Source organism: Acanthisitta chloris, unplaced genomic scaffold, assembly GCF_000695815.1.
Source record: "Acanthisitta chloris isolate BGI_N310 unplaced genomic scaffold, ASM69581v1 scaffold5843, whole genome shotgun sequence".
NCBI classification, from domain to species: Eukaryota; Metazoa; Chordata; class Aves; order Passeriformes; family Acanthisittidae; genus Acanthisitta; species Acanthisitta chloris.
Genome location: NW_008664219.1, coordinates 27,633 through 44,466, shown reverse-complemented (window position 1 = coordinate 44,466; position 16,834 = coordinate 27,633). Strand labels below are relative to the sequence as shown.

The 16,834-nt window shown below is 43.3% G+C and overlaps 1 protein-coding gene across 1 annotated transcript in view; it reads right to left on the bottom strand.

Moving 5' to 3' along the window:
- Window positions 1-16,834, bottom strand: part of LOC103798960 (neural-cadherin-like) — a gene marked incomplete at its 5' end in the record, with an annotated part of 37,829 nt that overhangs the window by 7,857 nt on the left and 13,138 nt on the right. The window contains 17 exons of the mRNA XM_009071248.1: window positions 275-455; window positions 1,016-1,139; window positions 2,440-2,567; window positions 3,134-3,261; window positions 4,197-4,411; window positions 5,533-5,810; window positions 6,149-6,378; window positions 6,553-6,737; window positions 7,673-7,766; window positions 9,302-10,916; window positions 11,415-11,698; window positions 12,700-12,843; window positions 13,477-13,663; window positions 14,204-14,331; window positions 14,430-14,679; window positions 14,879-15,046; window positions 15,993-16,165. Of these exons, the coding sequence (XP_009069496.1) occupies window positions 275-455; window positions 1,016-1,139; window positions 2,440-2,567; window positions 3,134-3,261; window positions 4,197-4,411; window positions 5,533-5,810; window positions 6,149-6,378; window positions 6,553-6,737; window positions 7,673-7,766; window positions 9,302-10,916; window positions 11,415-11,698; window positions 12,700-12,843; window positions 13,477-13,663; window positions 14,204-14,331; window positions 14,430-14,679; window positions 14,879-15,046; window positions 15,993-16,165 (4,512 nt within the window). The remainder of the gene's footprint in view (window positions 1-274; window positions 456-1,015; window positions 1,140-2,439; window positions 2,568-3,133; window positions 3,262-4,196; window positions 4,412-5,532; window positions 5,811-6,148; window positions 6,379-6,552; window positions 6,738-7,672; window positions 7,767-9,301; window positions 10,917-11,414; window positions 11,699-12,699; window positions 12,844-13,476; window positions 13,664-14,203; window positions 14,332-14,429; window positions 14,680-14,878; window positions 15,047-15,992; window positions 16,166-16,834) is intronic.

The following is a 16,834-nucleotide window of genomic DNA, read 5'->3' as shown; positions in this document are numbered from 1 at the left end:
GAAGCAAATAAAAAATGTGATAAAATCAAGTAATTTTTTCACAAGATTTTTGTCATGTAGTCTCCATTACACAGTCACTGCACGAACACCCTCAGGATTGAAGCAATGACCCAACTCCTCAAAGGGAATTAGAAAATAAATTGTTAACAGTCACAGGCTCTGCACCATGCAAACATCAGAAACCTCCTCAGCAACCAATCCTGCCCAGAGAGCAGGTTTTCTGCACTGTGAGATGTGCCAGCCCATCAGTAGCAGAGCAGAGCAGAGGCCTCACCTTTGTCACAGCGATAGCCGTAGTAGCCTGGCAGGCAGTGGCAGGAGAACGAGCCCCAGTCTCCAAGGCACCTCCCGTGGATCCCACAGGAAGAAGATCCCATGGTCTCACAGCTCCCATCTGTGAGTGTGCAGCCAGGGAAGCTATTCAGGGACTCTGCAGGAGACTGAAGGTCGTACACCTTGAAGGGAAAATTGTGTGACACCAAAGTGTTATTGAAGAAACACTTCCCCTCCATCGTCAAACAGAAATAGCTGCACCACTTCAGTCTGTTCCTCATCTGCATTGCCTAAGCTGCTAAGTTTGCTTTTTGACATTCAGACTTCAACTGATTTTATCCAGAGCATATTTTGCCTTTGAATAAACTCAACTGACTATGAAAGCAAAAATCTCCTAATACTTCCCAACACAGATGGCAAAAATACACCATTATACAGCTGCCATTTGGAAGTTCCCTGAGTGCACAAAGAAGCTTGGAAAGCAGCTGCATGAAGCAGGGGATAAACAAACACACAGTGCCTCCCTCGTAAATACATCTGCTTGTGACTGAGAAACAACTTTGCAAGGAAGTTATTCTAATTATGGCAGAAAAATCCAGAATTTTCTCGTACTTTATGCTGCCACATGTGGCCACTGAACAGATTAATGGAAGCAGAAGTTTCAGGTATAACCCAAATCTCAAAAAAACACTAGTACAGAAGTTTGCTCCTTTGCTAAAGCAAAATGTTACACTGCTCTTACCTGAGTATCCAATACAAAATTGCGTAAGCAGCCAGAGAAGTGTTTGTGGAGCAGCTGTGGGTAGGAGTAGGGCAGAGACTCCTTGACACCACCCAGCTGTAGGACATGGTTCACACTCAAATACCTTTAAAATCACATAAATAATCAAAGTAGGCAAACAGGCATGATAGAACAAGGCAGCTAAACAACTACACTGCTTTTCCAAATAGCAGTGGCTTTCTAAAATCAGAATGCAACTGTTCTATCTGCCTCCTGCTCCAAAGCAGCCAGTGAGCCCTTTGCAATAACAAATAGTTTTCAACCAAGGCAGTGAAGTCTACTGGAAGTTTCTGTGGGACACTGACATCTAGGCACAACAGTCTCCTTCAAGTGCTCTGTGTGTGCACATCCATCCTATGCTGTAGAGATGCTACAACAAGGACTGTTCTGCTATGATATAAAGTTCAGAAGCCTAAAGGTTGGGTCCCTGTGGTCTAAAAGGTATAGCACACCCATCCAGGCTCTGCACTGTCTCCCAGTCATCTCTCTGAGCCAAAGAAGTCCAAGTATTTTAGTCCTCATAGTTTCTTTTTCCTTAAGTTATCAACTCAAGTCTTTTTGTGCTCATTTGTTCTTGTATTTTCCTCTTTGTGTTCTCCTTTCATGACCAGGAGAGCTCCTTGCAGCTGCTAACAGGTCTTAATCCCAATGCTAATCAGAATGCTTGCTGGGACCATCTATTCCACAGCTCAAGTATCTTTGTTAGTACAAAGGTTTCCTTAAAATATGATCTGAATATCCCTCACTGTAACTTAAGGCCCCATACAGAAGAGATTGTCTAAGTCTTCTTTGTACCATTCTTTTATATACACTGAGACTTATCATATCTCTCCTGAGTTTTCTTTCAGTGAACTGACCTCAATTCCTTCATTCCTGACAGGCCTTACTCTCCAGACAAGCTGATTACAGTCACTGCTCCTGCCTGGACTGCACTGAGCTGCAGCATGTCCATCCTGCCCTGTGGGGCACAAACTGGACCCAGGAGAGCAGCCAAGGCCCAGCAGTGCCAGCCAGGGCAGAACTATCCTCCTTGCCTTAGACACGTGCAGTGCTGAGGTGTTACTGTGCAGTGCTCACCCTTTTCACGTTCATCTGGCACTGCTGACACCCTCTGACTGCTCTCTCTACCTGTCACTGATACTCAGCAGTTGTTCCCTTCCCTCTGTTTGGGAGGCTGAGTATTTCTGCCCACCTGTAACACTTGGCTCTTGGTTGTAGTGGAAAAAAATAGAATGTAATTCCAGGCCCAGGCTTGGCCCAGCAGGTCCTCAGGACAAGGAAATGCTTTTATGCTCCTAGTCATTAGTAACTGGGCTTCAGTCTGACAGGTGAAGTGTTCAGAGGCCTGAGATCAGTTGCCTTTCAGGGAATCTCTGGAGATGTACCTTGCTTGTCGTGGAACAGACCCAAAGACTTCACAATTTGTACGATCATCAGTGGACAACCACTTGCCAACTCCTTCGATCTCCGAGACCAGAGCTGCACTGCAGTGATCCAGCGTGAACCGAACGTCCTGCGCCAGAGCACAGCAAATTTCTGTCAGACCCAATGGACAAGTGAGGTCAAATCTGCATCTTTTGCTTCTTGCCTCCCACCAGGTAAAAAGGGCTGGATCTTTTTCCCTGATCTGCTTTCCACCTTGCAATAACCAGGAAAGCCAAAATGGAAACATCTGGCAAAACAAGGCACTGAACTCTGTACTTTATGCACTTTAACCTGCAGTGCACTTGCAAATAATCACCTGCTTTTTGTGCAGAGGTGATAGATTTCAGTGCCCAAATGTATACACTGCACATGCAGATTACAACTAAGCTTTTATGCATGTTGCACATGTGCTGCTGCAAAGCTCAGAAAAGGCAAAAAGATTGCTCTAACTGTGGAACATGAATTACAACATAGGCAGATTTGGAATTGGGAGTGTGGTCTTCCCAAAATTTCTGTTACACATCAAATCCAGAGGCACAGTCAGAACAATACATGTAATTACCCAGTCTGTCCTTTCTCCCCTCCTGTTTCTGCCCAGGGAAATGCTATGGGAAATACAAAGATCCTGATGTGGAAAAACACCAAGTAACTGACCTGACCATTGGTTCTGACTTCTAGTCGATGCCACTTCTTGTCTGCTACATTCAGATGACTTGGGAACTGCAGCACCACAAAGCCTGAGCCATGGCTCATCTTCAGCATGGGAATACCACTGGAGAGTTCTAACAGTACAAACAAGAGGTTAAATACAGCTACAAGAATCTTTCAGGTTTGGGTATGTGAGCAGTTAGTGACTGTACTGATTTAAAGGTTGTTGCTAGTCACACAAATTAGGCTTCTACTATGCAGAAACACTCATGTAATGCAGTATTTATTTTTGAATTTTGGATTGTATCACTTCTCTGTCAAAACACAAACTAACTCCTGATGAGCAATCTGCAGCTTTATAATGCTCCAAAATGATTAATACATGCAGGTTTTACCCCCACCCATCTTCCACTCAAATCTACAAGTAACTGCAAAGCAAGGCAAAAATAGAGGTAAGTGATGAACAATATTTGGCCACGTTACCTTCCAATTAATTAGGAAAATACAAAATGCCAACCACAGTGTGCATCCTGTACATTAATTCACACATAATAACCTTTTAAACATGTGTCAGCATAAAGCATTGAGTTCTAGCTGTGTGTAAATCTCCCTGCAGTGGCATGTTGGGGCTGGATTCATCCATCCAGTCACTGCCTGTCTAAGAAAAAGTGCAAAACTGCCCCAAGACTGAAAGCAGTGTAAGTGGATTTCTTTTCTCACCCAACTAAAGAATGACACACAGCTAAGGCTGCATTAATCATGTAATACCTATCTTCAAAGTACCCAAATTCCTTTACAGCATGACAGTTTTTCTAGGCAGATTATTTTATGGTTTGTGTTCCCCTTCACTTGTACAACTCTGCAGTGCACCTAATGCTAGAGGCACAGCCACAAAAACAGACATCAAAGGACAAAGGTCTATTGGGAAGCATATCCAAATATTTTCAAACCAGAAACCAAATTATCTTGTTAAATGAGAAGACAAAATTCACAGTCTCAGTATTACCCTGTTCACAGACACCCCATTCTCAAAGACATTCCATCTTCCCCCAGACTTTTGCAGAAGTACCTATTGCAATGAAGTTTTCTGTGCTCCCAGGTTCTGGGTTGGCCAAAGGACCACTGTATAGTAAGAGCCCATCTGGAACCACAGTAATGAACTCCAGAGAGAGTGAGCTTTCAAAGCAAGGTCTGATGGGGCGAAACCAGGCATAGCCATTTCCATGGAAACTGTGCTTAGTCTGCTGGCAGTCTGGCCCGTGAAACGAGGCAGGACAAAGGCACCTGAGAGGCCACAAACACAAGGAATCATCAGAACTCCCCCGTGTTCCACCTGCAACAAATGCAGCACTTGAACCACAGTAAAAACATCACTGAAACAAGGGTCTTAGCAGAATCTCAGAGGTGTTTGGCAATTACCAAAATACTCCAAGAGTACAAGGCACATTTACTCCCTGTACTATCTCCCTCAAAAAAAAAAGTATTTTTGAGGCCATGATGAACTGTTTCCCTAAGTAAGTGACACAGAACACCAAACACCAGTTTACTACAGAGAGAGCTGAGGGAAGTTCATTCCTCGTTGGAATACACTGATTTTGATTTGAGGCCATGATGAACTGTTTCCCTAAATAAGTGACACAGAACACCAAACATCAGTTTACTACAGAGAGGTTTGAGGGAAATTAATTCCTCATTGGAATACACTCATATAACTTCACTAAGGAACACTGCTGCATGGCAAGTGATGCTACAATAAAACAAACTTCCTGTCTAATGTTTTCTAAGCTCCTTATTACCCATTTGAGGCCATGATGAACTGTTTCCCTAAATAAGTGACACAGAACACCAAACATCAGTTTACTACAGAGAGGTTTGAGGGAAATTAATTCCTCATTGGAATACACTCATATAACTTCACTAAGGAACACTGCTGCATGGCAAGTGATGCTACAATAAAACAAACTTCCTGTCTAATGTTTTCTAAGCTCCTTATTACCCATTGTTTACACCACATTTCACTCCCACATCCCTGCAGCTATCACTGATATTCACCTTTATTATTACTCTTCTGGAAAAGAATAAACCAGAGCACACATATCTTCCACCTGAATTAGGAGCTCCTAAAAAATTACCTGTGTTAATTACACCACTGTGCTTTCCCCAGGGTTTTCTTTCTGCCTCACACACTATTTCCACTGCTTTCAGGACTACAGCACCTTATTGGGTCACTAGGAATGACCTTGTTGCTGAAGGTTCACACCTCCATGCACTGATGGGTTTTGTGCTTTTCCTTCAGCCAGAAGTACATTTATGGTTATTTTAGCCCTGTATCTTGTCAGCTCCACTTGACACTTGGAAAACAGAAGGAAAAACAAAGAGATGTTCTGCAATACAAGTTCCCTCACCTGTAACCATTGAGAGTGTCCACACAGATCCCCCCGTTGAGACAAGGGTTCCCAGGGTAGGAGGAGCAGGAGCGATGGACTCTGTCCCGAGCTGAGCAGGTGCAGAGTGCATGGATGGTGGTTGTGAGTGAGACAAAGGACACACTCCCCGTGTCCATCACCGTGGGAATGTCGCTCACCGTGAGGTGGTTGGTACAGCCACTGCCCTCGCTGCAGTTTGCACTCCTGCACTCGTCCACGTCGATCTGGGAGATGTTCAGCTGCAAAGCTGCCTGGATCTAAGAGAAAACACAGCCTAACACATCAGCACTCCCATCCCAATGAATGCTTCTGGTGACTCCTGAATTCCTGAACGACCCAAGCCATCAGGGAATAACGGAATGCTTGAGTTAATTCATTACTAACATCCCTGGCTCTGCAGGCAAGCAAAATGCAGGAAACATTTGATTGGAAAATTACAGCAGCAGTATGCTTGACTAATGGTTTTGTCCTGAGTGAAGCAAAAACCCTCATCTGTAGATCTAGGATGTTCTTCCACTGAGGCTTGGCATACACACCCCACAAACTCAGTGTGGGGGTGAATCCCAGGGATGCATGATAACCCCAGAGAACATACCTCAGCTTTAAATGCTGCCAGCTCAGCATGAAGCTTCTCAGGTCTGTAGTACGCTGAGCCATCACGGACTGCAAATCTCACATCTGTCTGTTTGCCATCTGTGTTCATCACACTGAAGACAATGATGTCACTGAGCCTTGCAGGTAACATCTTTGCTAGTAACTCCTTGAACTTGCCATGTCTCGTTTTGCCATGTTCATCTCTCCTTATGAACTCCTCTGCAGTGACATCTGAGTTTGGGATTCAAAAACAGAAAACATGAAATACTGGGAGAACACGGGTTAATTTCTCAGTTTATTTAACAAGATGGAAACATACCAGAAAGTGCCCAACAATCAAGTGTTGCTATAACAGTGCCTAGGTGACATTGTCAGAGAAAACTCTCAGCAGCAAATGAAACTAACCTGACAGACGCACAGTGGCAGAGTTTTGTATGGCTTCATTTTCCAGCTCTTTGACATGGATTTGTACTGTAGATATAACATCAGGACAAACTCCATCAGAAACTCTGACTTTTAAGTTGTATGTTCCCTGAGGAGTGTTATCCACCATCAGCAGAGACCCAGTCCTCTGATTCAATCTGAAAGACCTAGACATAAACCTTCAATTAGGAAACCTTAATAAATCAAAACTGAGCCCTCACTTTATTCACTAACATGATTCAAAAGGCCTTAAAGGTTACTATGAGGGTTATAGGATCAAAACTTAAGGGAATTAGCCAGGAACTTCAAAGCACCAGAAACACCTTAATTCCAAAATAATGATCTGCAAAGTTTATAAAAGAGATGTTTCTGCTACTCAGACTTTCCCAACCCTGAATGAATAAAAGTGATGTGCCCCTGAATCTCAGGGCTCATTTTATTTGACACCAGTAATCAGCAATTATGGAAACATTCCATGAGCACACTTATGGAACAATAATCTCTTAACATGCAAACAGGCCCAGGGGCTGCTAATAGACAGTCTTGAATTTTGGGCTACCTAAAACCTATAAACTCTAAGTCACAGCACAGCAAAAATTCACATTCGTGTTCCCATCCATTTTTTCATTTCACATAGCACACAGTCCTGCTATGAGCCATCTCACTCTTATTGGGAACAAATAATGTCTGAGGAGGAATTAAGGATCCAACTAAACACTTTAATTAACAGAAAAACTCCACTGATCTGAGCCATGGTTTTCACAGGCAATTGGAAGTTGCTCCATCAGCTCTAACATCTGAGAGGAAGCATCAGACACTGCCTATTTTTAACCTGGATCTTACAGAATGCACATTTTTAAATAAATAAGTGGTGACATCTGACTAAAAATCAACATCATGGTGTGATCCTGCATTCTCCTGGAAAACACATTTCATGCATTAATTTCTTAATTCCTAGGCACCCAAGTGAAAAAAAGAGTGTTCAGGAGGTACATCCTTAACACACTCAATAATCCTGGCTTCATCCTGAGCACAGAGAAATACACAGGGAGTAATTACAGAACAGAAATATTACTCATTTTGACAGAAATACAATCCTCACTTGAGCAGTTTTCCTTCAGAGAGAAATGTTTTATTGTCCCAGTCATCCTGATCGGGTGCAAACACCTCCCCAAGCACTGTCGTTGACCATTTTCCTGTTGAGATAAATTATAATAAATCTGCATTTAATTTTTGCTTTTCACTGCACTTTATATTCTGCTGCATTCACTACAGCATATATTATTTTCAGATTCCTGCTCAGTTTGGTGATGGTTATGATCCAAGGCTCTTAAAACAATGCAGAGCCTGTCATATGACTTCTGCCAGTTCTGGAAATGTGAGCACACTAGAGATGTCACATGAAAGAAGAAAAGCTGAAAACAGCATGAAACAGCAACAGAAAAATGCCTAAATACAACTCTCTATCAAATTCTCAGACGAAAAGAAATTAAAAAAATCACCACATCAGGAGTTAATTCCAATTTATTCATTGCTACTCCTATTTTAAGCAGCACACAAGTGGAATCCAGCAGAGAGGGAGAGCACCTCATGGGGTGCAGCTGGAGGGAAGGGCATGACTGGAAGAAGGAAATGGGCAAGAAGTCACCAAGCTGGGCCAGGACTTGGTCCTTTTTCCACATCCCTGGGGACTGTCAGAGAAGTGGAACATCCAAGCAGCTCTTCTAAAACAGCAAGAGGAGCAACTCCAGAGAAGACTTCCACAGCAATCCTCAGCAACATGGGAAATTTTTAAGGTTCAGAGCTGGATCCAATTCACCCTAGAAACTTCATTCTGTCGTTTCTGCAGTATGATCAGGTCTCATCTTTTTCTAATTCAGGTTTACTGAATTCAGCAAGTACAACTCATTGCAAAGTACCTTCTGCAGATTAATCTCCTCTAATATTCATCAGCAATTCTACTACTGCAATGACAACTGAGATCTAGCCAAGTCTACCAAGAACAGACTGTTCAGGGCTCATCTGTGAACCTCTGCTTTTCCAAGTTGCTTCAGCTCTGCCATTCTCATCTCCAGATCTCTCAGTGTCAGACACTTTCTGAACCATGTGCACACACACAGAAAACTCTTTCTCTGTGGAGGTGAAAAGTCATGAATGGGAAATTGCTTTATAAAAATACTGCTTTTTCTGTGAGTGCAATATACACTTGTTCACAGCTCACAGGTTTTTGGTAGATAATCTGTTACACATCAGGGTCTGAGCTTTGCAAATATATTTTGCTCATTCCACTTCGTTCAGCAGTTTACAGAATTGGGAGTTGCAGATTCAAAACATGAAAGCCATTCAAGAAATAGATTAATAGAGTGCAAGAGAGAAATTATGTGCACAACTGCTATATTCATGCATCTGATCACAGCTCACAGGTTTTTGGTAGATAATCTGTTACACATCAGGGTCTGAGCTTTGCAAATATATTTTGCTCATTCCACTTCGTTCAGCAGTTTACAGAATTGGGAGTTGCAGATTCAAAACATGAAAGCCATTCAAGAAATAGATTAATAGAGTGCAAGAGAGAAATTATGTGCACAACTGCTATATTCATGCATCTGATCCCCAAGCCATTCAAGAAATAGATTAATAGAGTTCAAGAGAGAAATTATGTGTACAACTGCTATATTCATGCATCTGATTTAGTGCCCAGAACCTGACACAAAACCCAGACAGCACTTACCTCTGTAACTGTACACAAAGACCTCCTTGTGGCCAGACTGGTGGCAGTTGTCGTTCTCATCACCAACAGTTATGGTCAGGGTGTTTGTAGAGCTCATAGCAGGAATCCCACTATCTGTTATCACTACTGGCAGATGAAACACCTTCTGCCTCTCTCTGTCAAAGGACCTCAAAGCAGTCACAGTCGCTGTGTTATTTCTGTTGTCAGTGAGAGAAAAATCCAAAGAATCCTGATAATCTGGTGGCAGGGAGAAGGTGAAGGGTGGCCCGTTCTCTTCACTGTCCGGATCGAAGGCGTGGAGCAGCTTTGATGTATGGTTCATATACACTATCTCAGGCTTCAGGATGTTTTCCCAGACTACAGGCATGTAAGGGGCCTCAAACCTCGGTCCGTTGTCATTAATATCAAGCAGGTTAATCAGAACTGTGACACTTCCTGTGCGGGCAGGTGTCCCCTGATCTGCAGCTTGGACAACCAGACTGTACTTGGGAATGACTTCACGATCGAGCGTGTTGGCCACAACCACGTGGCCATATTGGTCAACCACAAACTGCTTCATAGGATCCGAATCTGGCTTGATAGAATATAGAACCTTCCCGTTCAAATCAGAGTCCTTGTCTGTAGCTCTCACTGTGGTGACTGTAGTACCCACAGGTGTGTTTTCAAATAAAGGGTTTGTCTGAACGAAGGGTGAAGGGAAAGCTGGGCTGTGGTCGTTAGAGTCTTCCACTTCAATCAGGCACACTGCAATGCTGGAAAAATCCAGATCCTCCACTGTGAGAGTCAGGTTAAACTGTCTTTCACGCACGTTCTCGAAATCCAGTTTCTTTTTCAGGCGAATGGTGCCACACTGCCATTCCTTGTCATTCTCAACGTAAAACTTCTGCTCTGGGTCTCCGCCGACGATGCTGAACATCAGCTCCGCGTTCTCGCCGATATCGGCGTCCGTGGCGCACACCTGCACCACCTCCGAGTCGATGGCACTGCTCTCCGGGACCGCTGCCTGCCACACCCTCTGTGTGAACCGAGGCACGTTGTCGTTGACGTCTGCCACCCAGATCGTGGCAGTGCCCGTCCCCGTCAGCCCTCCCCCATCTCTTGCTTCTACAGTGAGAAAATAATTCTCAGTCCTTTCTCTGTCTAGCGTTCCCCCTGCGACACGGATCGTTCCAGTGTTGGGATCGATACTAAACATGTCGGTCCCAAACTCATTTTTCACGTTCTCCGTTATCCTGTAGGTCAGGACAGCATTAAGACCCACGTTTGGATCATCCCGATCGACTGCAGCCATCTCCATGACTAAGGTGTCCTCAGGAGAGTTCTCGAAGACGTTCCCATTGCAGTCATCAGGCATGCAAGGGAACATGGGCGCGTTGTCGTTTACGTCCCACACGTTAATGATCACGTCGGCAAACCCTGTCAGACCTCCCCCACCTTCATCAGTAGCCAGCACAATAAACCTCCACAGAGCTCTCTCTTCCCGGTCCAGCGTCTTGTGGGAGAAAATGCTGCCTGTTCGCTCATCTATGGTGAAAATATCAGCTGCACCATACCCGTGCAACGAGTACCTCAAATCTCCTTCGTCCACGTCACTGTCAGGATCATTAGCCATGACCTACAAAGGTTTGAAAAGAAAAACACAGGAAGTAGGAAACGTGCAACGAGTGCACCACATTCTATATGCGGCTACAGCCTAAAGGAGTCCAAGCAAAAGTGTGAGACAAATCGTATGTTCATGCCAGGGAGGAGCAAATGAGAGGTGGCTGAGGGACAATTCAGAGTAGGCAAATGTGCTCTGCACTACAATAACAATGTAGGTATTCTAGTACTAAAATAGTATTACAGTTTTCATATTCATACAGGTAATTTAAATATGCTATTCTCATAGTTGCTTTAAAATGTCAATTATTTGCATTTTAGGACCACAAATGATCCATCCTTACTTACTATGCTTTTTAATCAAAGTCCATTTCTCTTCTTCCGGTGACAGGAAAAACTCAGTGAAACTAAACTTCATTATCTGTCTGTGCTGGATTATGGTTAACATAATTGTACCACAGTAATCTGAGCTCTTTCACCGAGGTATTATAACCTCTGACACTGCATACACTACCTGAAGGACGAACACTGGCAACGCATCCAGCTCCTCAATTATACTCCCGTAGTATTCGTTGATGGAGAAAACTGGAGCCTCATCATTTTTGTTCACGACATTGATGATGATAACTGCATAATCTTCCCATTTCCCATCCGAGGCCAACAAGTGAATCTCATACGTTTTTGTTTCTTCGTAGTCCAGTGGTTGGGCAATAAAAATGGCTCCTGTTTCTGGATCTACATCGAGAGCTCCTCCTGTGTTCCCCCCTGTCATCTGATACCGTAACTTGGCGTTTGTTCCTGTCAAGTACCAACAGTGTCAGAAAACACACGTTTCTGGGAGCAGCCTCAAGCATGGGATGTTGAGATGAAGTACAAGTCAGGATGTACCTCACAGACACACCGACAGAACACTCCTTTGGGACTTGGGCAATGAAAAAAGCAGGGTTCACCACACAAACCAGTCTCAGTTTAGTCAGTTGGGAGTCAAATTAGTGGTGCAGTCAAGTACCAACAGTGTCAGAAAACACACGTTTCTGGGAGCAGCCTCAAGCATGGGATGTTGAGATGAAGTACAAGTCAGGATGTACCTCACAGACACACCGACAGAACACTCCTTTGGGACTTGGGCAATGAAAAAAGCAGGGTTCACCACACAAACCAGTCTCAGTTTAGTCAGTTGGGAGTCAAATTAGTGGTGCAGTGTGGCCAAAGCAGGGTTCACCACACAAACCAGTCTCAATTTAGTCAGCTGGGAGTCAAATTAGTGGTGCAGCGTGGCCAAACGATGGAAGTCTGCACTGAGCCTCTCCCATCGCTGGGCACTGGTTATGCACTGATTTTCACGTGACCTGTAGCTGAATTTCTGACTGATTTGTGGATAAAACAGTATAGACTCATCAGATGCATTTAGCATGTCTAGATTCAAACAAGAGAAAAGAAGAACAACTACACTGTCCATAGGGAAAGCAAATGAATCTCACTGAAGCCAAGTCTGATTCATTCTCGTTAACTGGGACATTTTTATTGGCACCCATTTGTAAGAAAATTGTATGATCTATAATAAATTTGTATTTGCTGGCACAGAAATTCTTCCCTATCATCCCACACTGGTGCATGTCTCCTGAAATGAGAGATTATGCCTCACAGCTCTGTTATGAACTAATGTTCACGCCTGATCAGTTCACACAAAGTTTTAAAATCTAGAGACAAAAATAATTTTCCTTTCTAGCCTCACCAAATACGTCTTGGTGTGCTGAAATCGCCTCATTAATATTTCAGACCCAGTTATGAAGCTTTACCTTCATCCTCATCGTTAGCACTGACTGTAATGACAGTGGAGCCAACATCCTGGTCCTCATCCACGTTCACCTCGTAGACACTTTGGACAAAGACAGGTTTGTTGTCGTTGACGTCGCTGACGGAAACGCGCACATAGGCTGTGTCTAGAGAGATGAGAACAGGAGGTTCAAACACTCAGCTGTGCCACTTCTGTCAGCTACGATTCCTGAAACTGCCTAGCTGCACACTGAATGAAGACAAATATGCAGACAATATAGAAAGAGACCCTTAGGGCTGTGGACCATATATACACCAACATTACTCAAGAGCACTGGGATATCAAATGAATGTCACATCCAATTTGTTTAAACAGATAACACATGAATAATTGATGCCTAATATGGCAATTGTACAGTTTTCAGTCATAAGTTTTTGTCCCAAAGCCACAAAAGCCAAATTTTATGTCTTTAAGGAGAGCCATCAATTGAGAAAGGCATTTTCTATCTTGAACACTCCTACTTCATAATGACTTTTGGCTGAATACAGTACCATTTCAGGGCTTTGAGAAACACTTCCACTGCCCAAAGATCTGCATCCTACAGACAATAGGATCTTTGCTAGCCAGGAAATATTCTCTAAGCTCTAAATATGAAGCCTAGTTTTCTTTTCATTTCAAAACAAAAACCTTACCTGATCAGCATATAAGGAAATTAACACTTAATCTTGCATTTCAGAGCTTCTGTTTTCAGAGACCAGCCCAGGCAATATCACACTTGTCACAGACATCTGTCTCTTACCAGAGTTTGGCTTCCCATGTTTTCCAGGTCGAGCTGATTCAGACCCATCTACTGACTTGACTTCCAGAAGGTAGGAGCCCTTCTTCTCTCTGTCAAACACTGAGGCTGTGTATATGGAGCCTGTCTGCGAGTCCAGGCGGAAATGTGTGTAGTCCCTGCCACTGTCATGTAACAGGGAGTAAGTTATCTACAGGATTAAAGAGAAGTTGTTAATCTATACTTCCCTTTTGTTGGATAGTTCACAGCTAAGTACTTAAAGAGAGGAAGAATAGTCTCATGTCTGAGAACTTGATCAGGGCCAAGAAGGCTGGGTCAAACTGCAGCCTGAGCAATCTAAAGTCAATTAACTTCCTTGCATGTTGACTGATGATCTGTAAAGGAAATACATTTGTCTCGTCTAATCAGGTCCCAGGCTGACTAGGACACACTTGCACAGTGCTTATGCAACAGCACTCCCACTCGGGTGAGGATCCCAAGTACTGAGAGAACGGCCACAGGTGAGCTGAACTGAAGCTGCTCAGTATCATGGACCATGTTCCAGTCTCTGTTATACATATGTTTCTGTGACTTGACTTCAGCTTGCACTCTTGTGCCAGGGACATACCTACCAACTTCTGATTCTTTCAGTCAGCGAGGGAAATATCCATTCTAGACTATTTAGCCATTGCTCATCCAGAAGTTATTCCACACCCTTTACCACGGGAGATGTAGGTTCCCACTTGCCTACCTCACCGTTCTGACCGAGGTCAAGGTCAGTGGCAGAAACCTGAAGGACAAATGTCCCAACATCAGCTCCCTCTGTCACCCAGGCTTCATAAATGGATGAGGTGAAGAATGGGACGTTGTCATTGACATCTAAAACGTCAAAAAGAGCATATGGAGACAACTATAAAGCTTTAATGGAAAAAACAAGTACATGATTATACAATAACATCACTAAAGAGCCTACACACCTGTTAGGTTCACATGGACTGTGGTGAATGCTGCCAGAGGAACTGCAGCAACGTTCTGCGCTCGAACCCTCAGCAGAAAGCTCTTGGTTGTTTCATAATCGAGTGGCTCAGCCACCAGGATTGAAGCAGAGCCATCATGTCTGTTTGGAGTCAGGTAGAAACGAACTGGCATGTTGGTCTCTGGAACAAGTCCCTCCTCTAGGTTGTAAGTCACACGGGGATCACCCAAGGGTGAAGTTGCTTTGATTGTCTGCACAGTTCAAAAAGTGTGTGTGATCAACACTTCTGTAAGTACAGCAAGGTTTCTAAAAGCTGTTGTGTATTGACTCTCCCAGACATTCGGCTACAAAACACAAAACTGCCACAAAAGTTCAAACAAATAAACAACGTTCAGTTACTCCAGAGCCTCAAGAGCTATAGACAGACAAACAGGTGTGTCCCAACCGTACCAAAACAGAGGCATCTCGTGTAGTATTCTCTGGAATAACAACTTCATAGCTGTCTCTCTCCCACTGTGGAGGTTGGTTTTTTGCACTGGTAACAGTTACTGCAAGTTCCACTTTGCTGCTCCTATTGCCTCCATCTGTAGCAGTGATCTCTCGAATTATAGATGATGTCTGAACAGCAAAAAAGGTTTTGTTACAGAAGGTTTTGATCAGAGCTCCAAAATAAATACATTAAATTAAAGGCACACTTAGAGAAAAACCTACACAGGAGAAAAATATCTGTTGTGATTTGCTTTACTGAAAATTGTTGGAAAACTTCACTATTTGCCTCAGTCAACCTTCGCAAATTTCATACAATGTTTGAAGCAAAACAGAACCAAAAAACCCACTTTGTGGAAATCCCTGAGTTCTTCAGCTTTTGTTTTCAGATCTTTAGGGTTCTTAGATTCACTAAAGAAAACACATCAAAAGGACACACCTTCACCAAACTTCTGTGTGTTACTTAGGAGTTACATTTCAGTATCAAAAAAATCTGTTAGGTATTTCAAGGCTGATATCTACAACAATATTTTCATTTCAGCACAAATCACTTTGAAAATATCAAACTGCTTGTGTAAGGATTTAGAAATGTCTGAAGTGATAAGTTTCAGATAGCTACATGTAAAAACTGTGTTGATTATACCTTCACCTTCCTGAGGGACACCAGTGTTTAGTCCACCACACCTAACATATATCAAGTTGGGAATCTGTATCAGGAGCAAAATTTCACACTTGTTCACATTCAGTTTTGAGTCTGAACTCATTAACACAGTGAAGTTGGACACTTGGGGTTTTGCTCCCCTTCTGATCTGTCCTCCAGCCCTTGGAATTAGCATGCAGAGCTCCTGAAATGGGAAGAGCAAGTTCTCAGAGGCAGTGCTGTCAGCTGCTCCTTCCCAGCTGGAAGCAGAGCCTGCTCATCTGCGATTCACAGCCGATGATTTCGTCAGCTAAAAGCCTTACACTCATGTTTAATCCAAACACGAGGTATTGATCCTGTAACTGGAGGGGTAACAGACTCATTGTGTCAGTCCCTCCTAGGAGACAGTCAGCTGAGAAAGGAAAGCAAGCACCATACCTGAGATATGGGTTGGTTCACAAACACCCAACCTGTAGTAGGATTAATTTGTAAGTAATTTGGTTCTTCGTTTGCTATTGAGTAAGTAACAGCAGCATTGGAGCCGAAGTCATCATCACGGGCAGCCACCCGCAGAAAGCTGGTCCCGACCCTCGTGTCCTCCCTCAGGAAATCTAGTGCAAGGAAAGGACAGTTCAAACTGATCACAACTCTCTGAAGTACCATGGACATCTCAGCAAGCCATGAAGAAATACTACAGAAATAACATATGGAAGCTCTAACTTATCTTCCTTGGAACAATGGCCATACAAAGCACACTGAGCATTTCAAAGTGCTGCTACTGCTCCAGAGCTGTGGAGCACACAGGAACTTCACAGCATCACAGTCATAACTGGACGTTTTATTTCTTACAAGATGCTTTCAAAATTGTATTTTATTAAGGGACTGATTGCTCTGGTGAATTAGCCATAAATGGAGTATTAATTTATTGCACAACACCAGAAGAAAAGGATCACGTTGTCAGGAACTACTTCCTAGGATTTGCATGGCAAAACTGAGAATTGCCAGTCTTCATTTTTTCATGAATACTATACATGTCTCTGGGTGCTTCCATAAACAGGAAGAACCAAAAAGGAGAGGCAAAGCAACAAGCAGTGAAGAACTGTGAAATTCAAATGGAACAGGAGCAGTATGTAATCAAAAGCTATGGCAAAAGTCTGTTCATCCAAAAGCAAAGGATACAGTTAGTGCTCAGCACTGCACACTCATGTTCTTACCACAGCTTTCCCATCTCTGTGCAGTGCCACAGACACTTGGCATCCTCAGGAAGGAAAGATACTGAC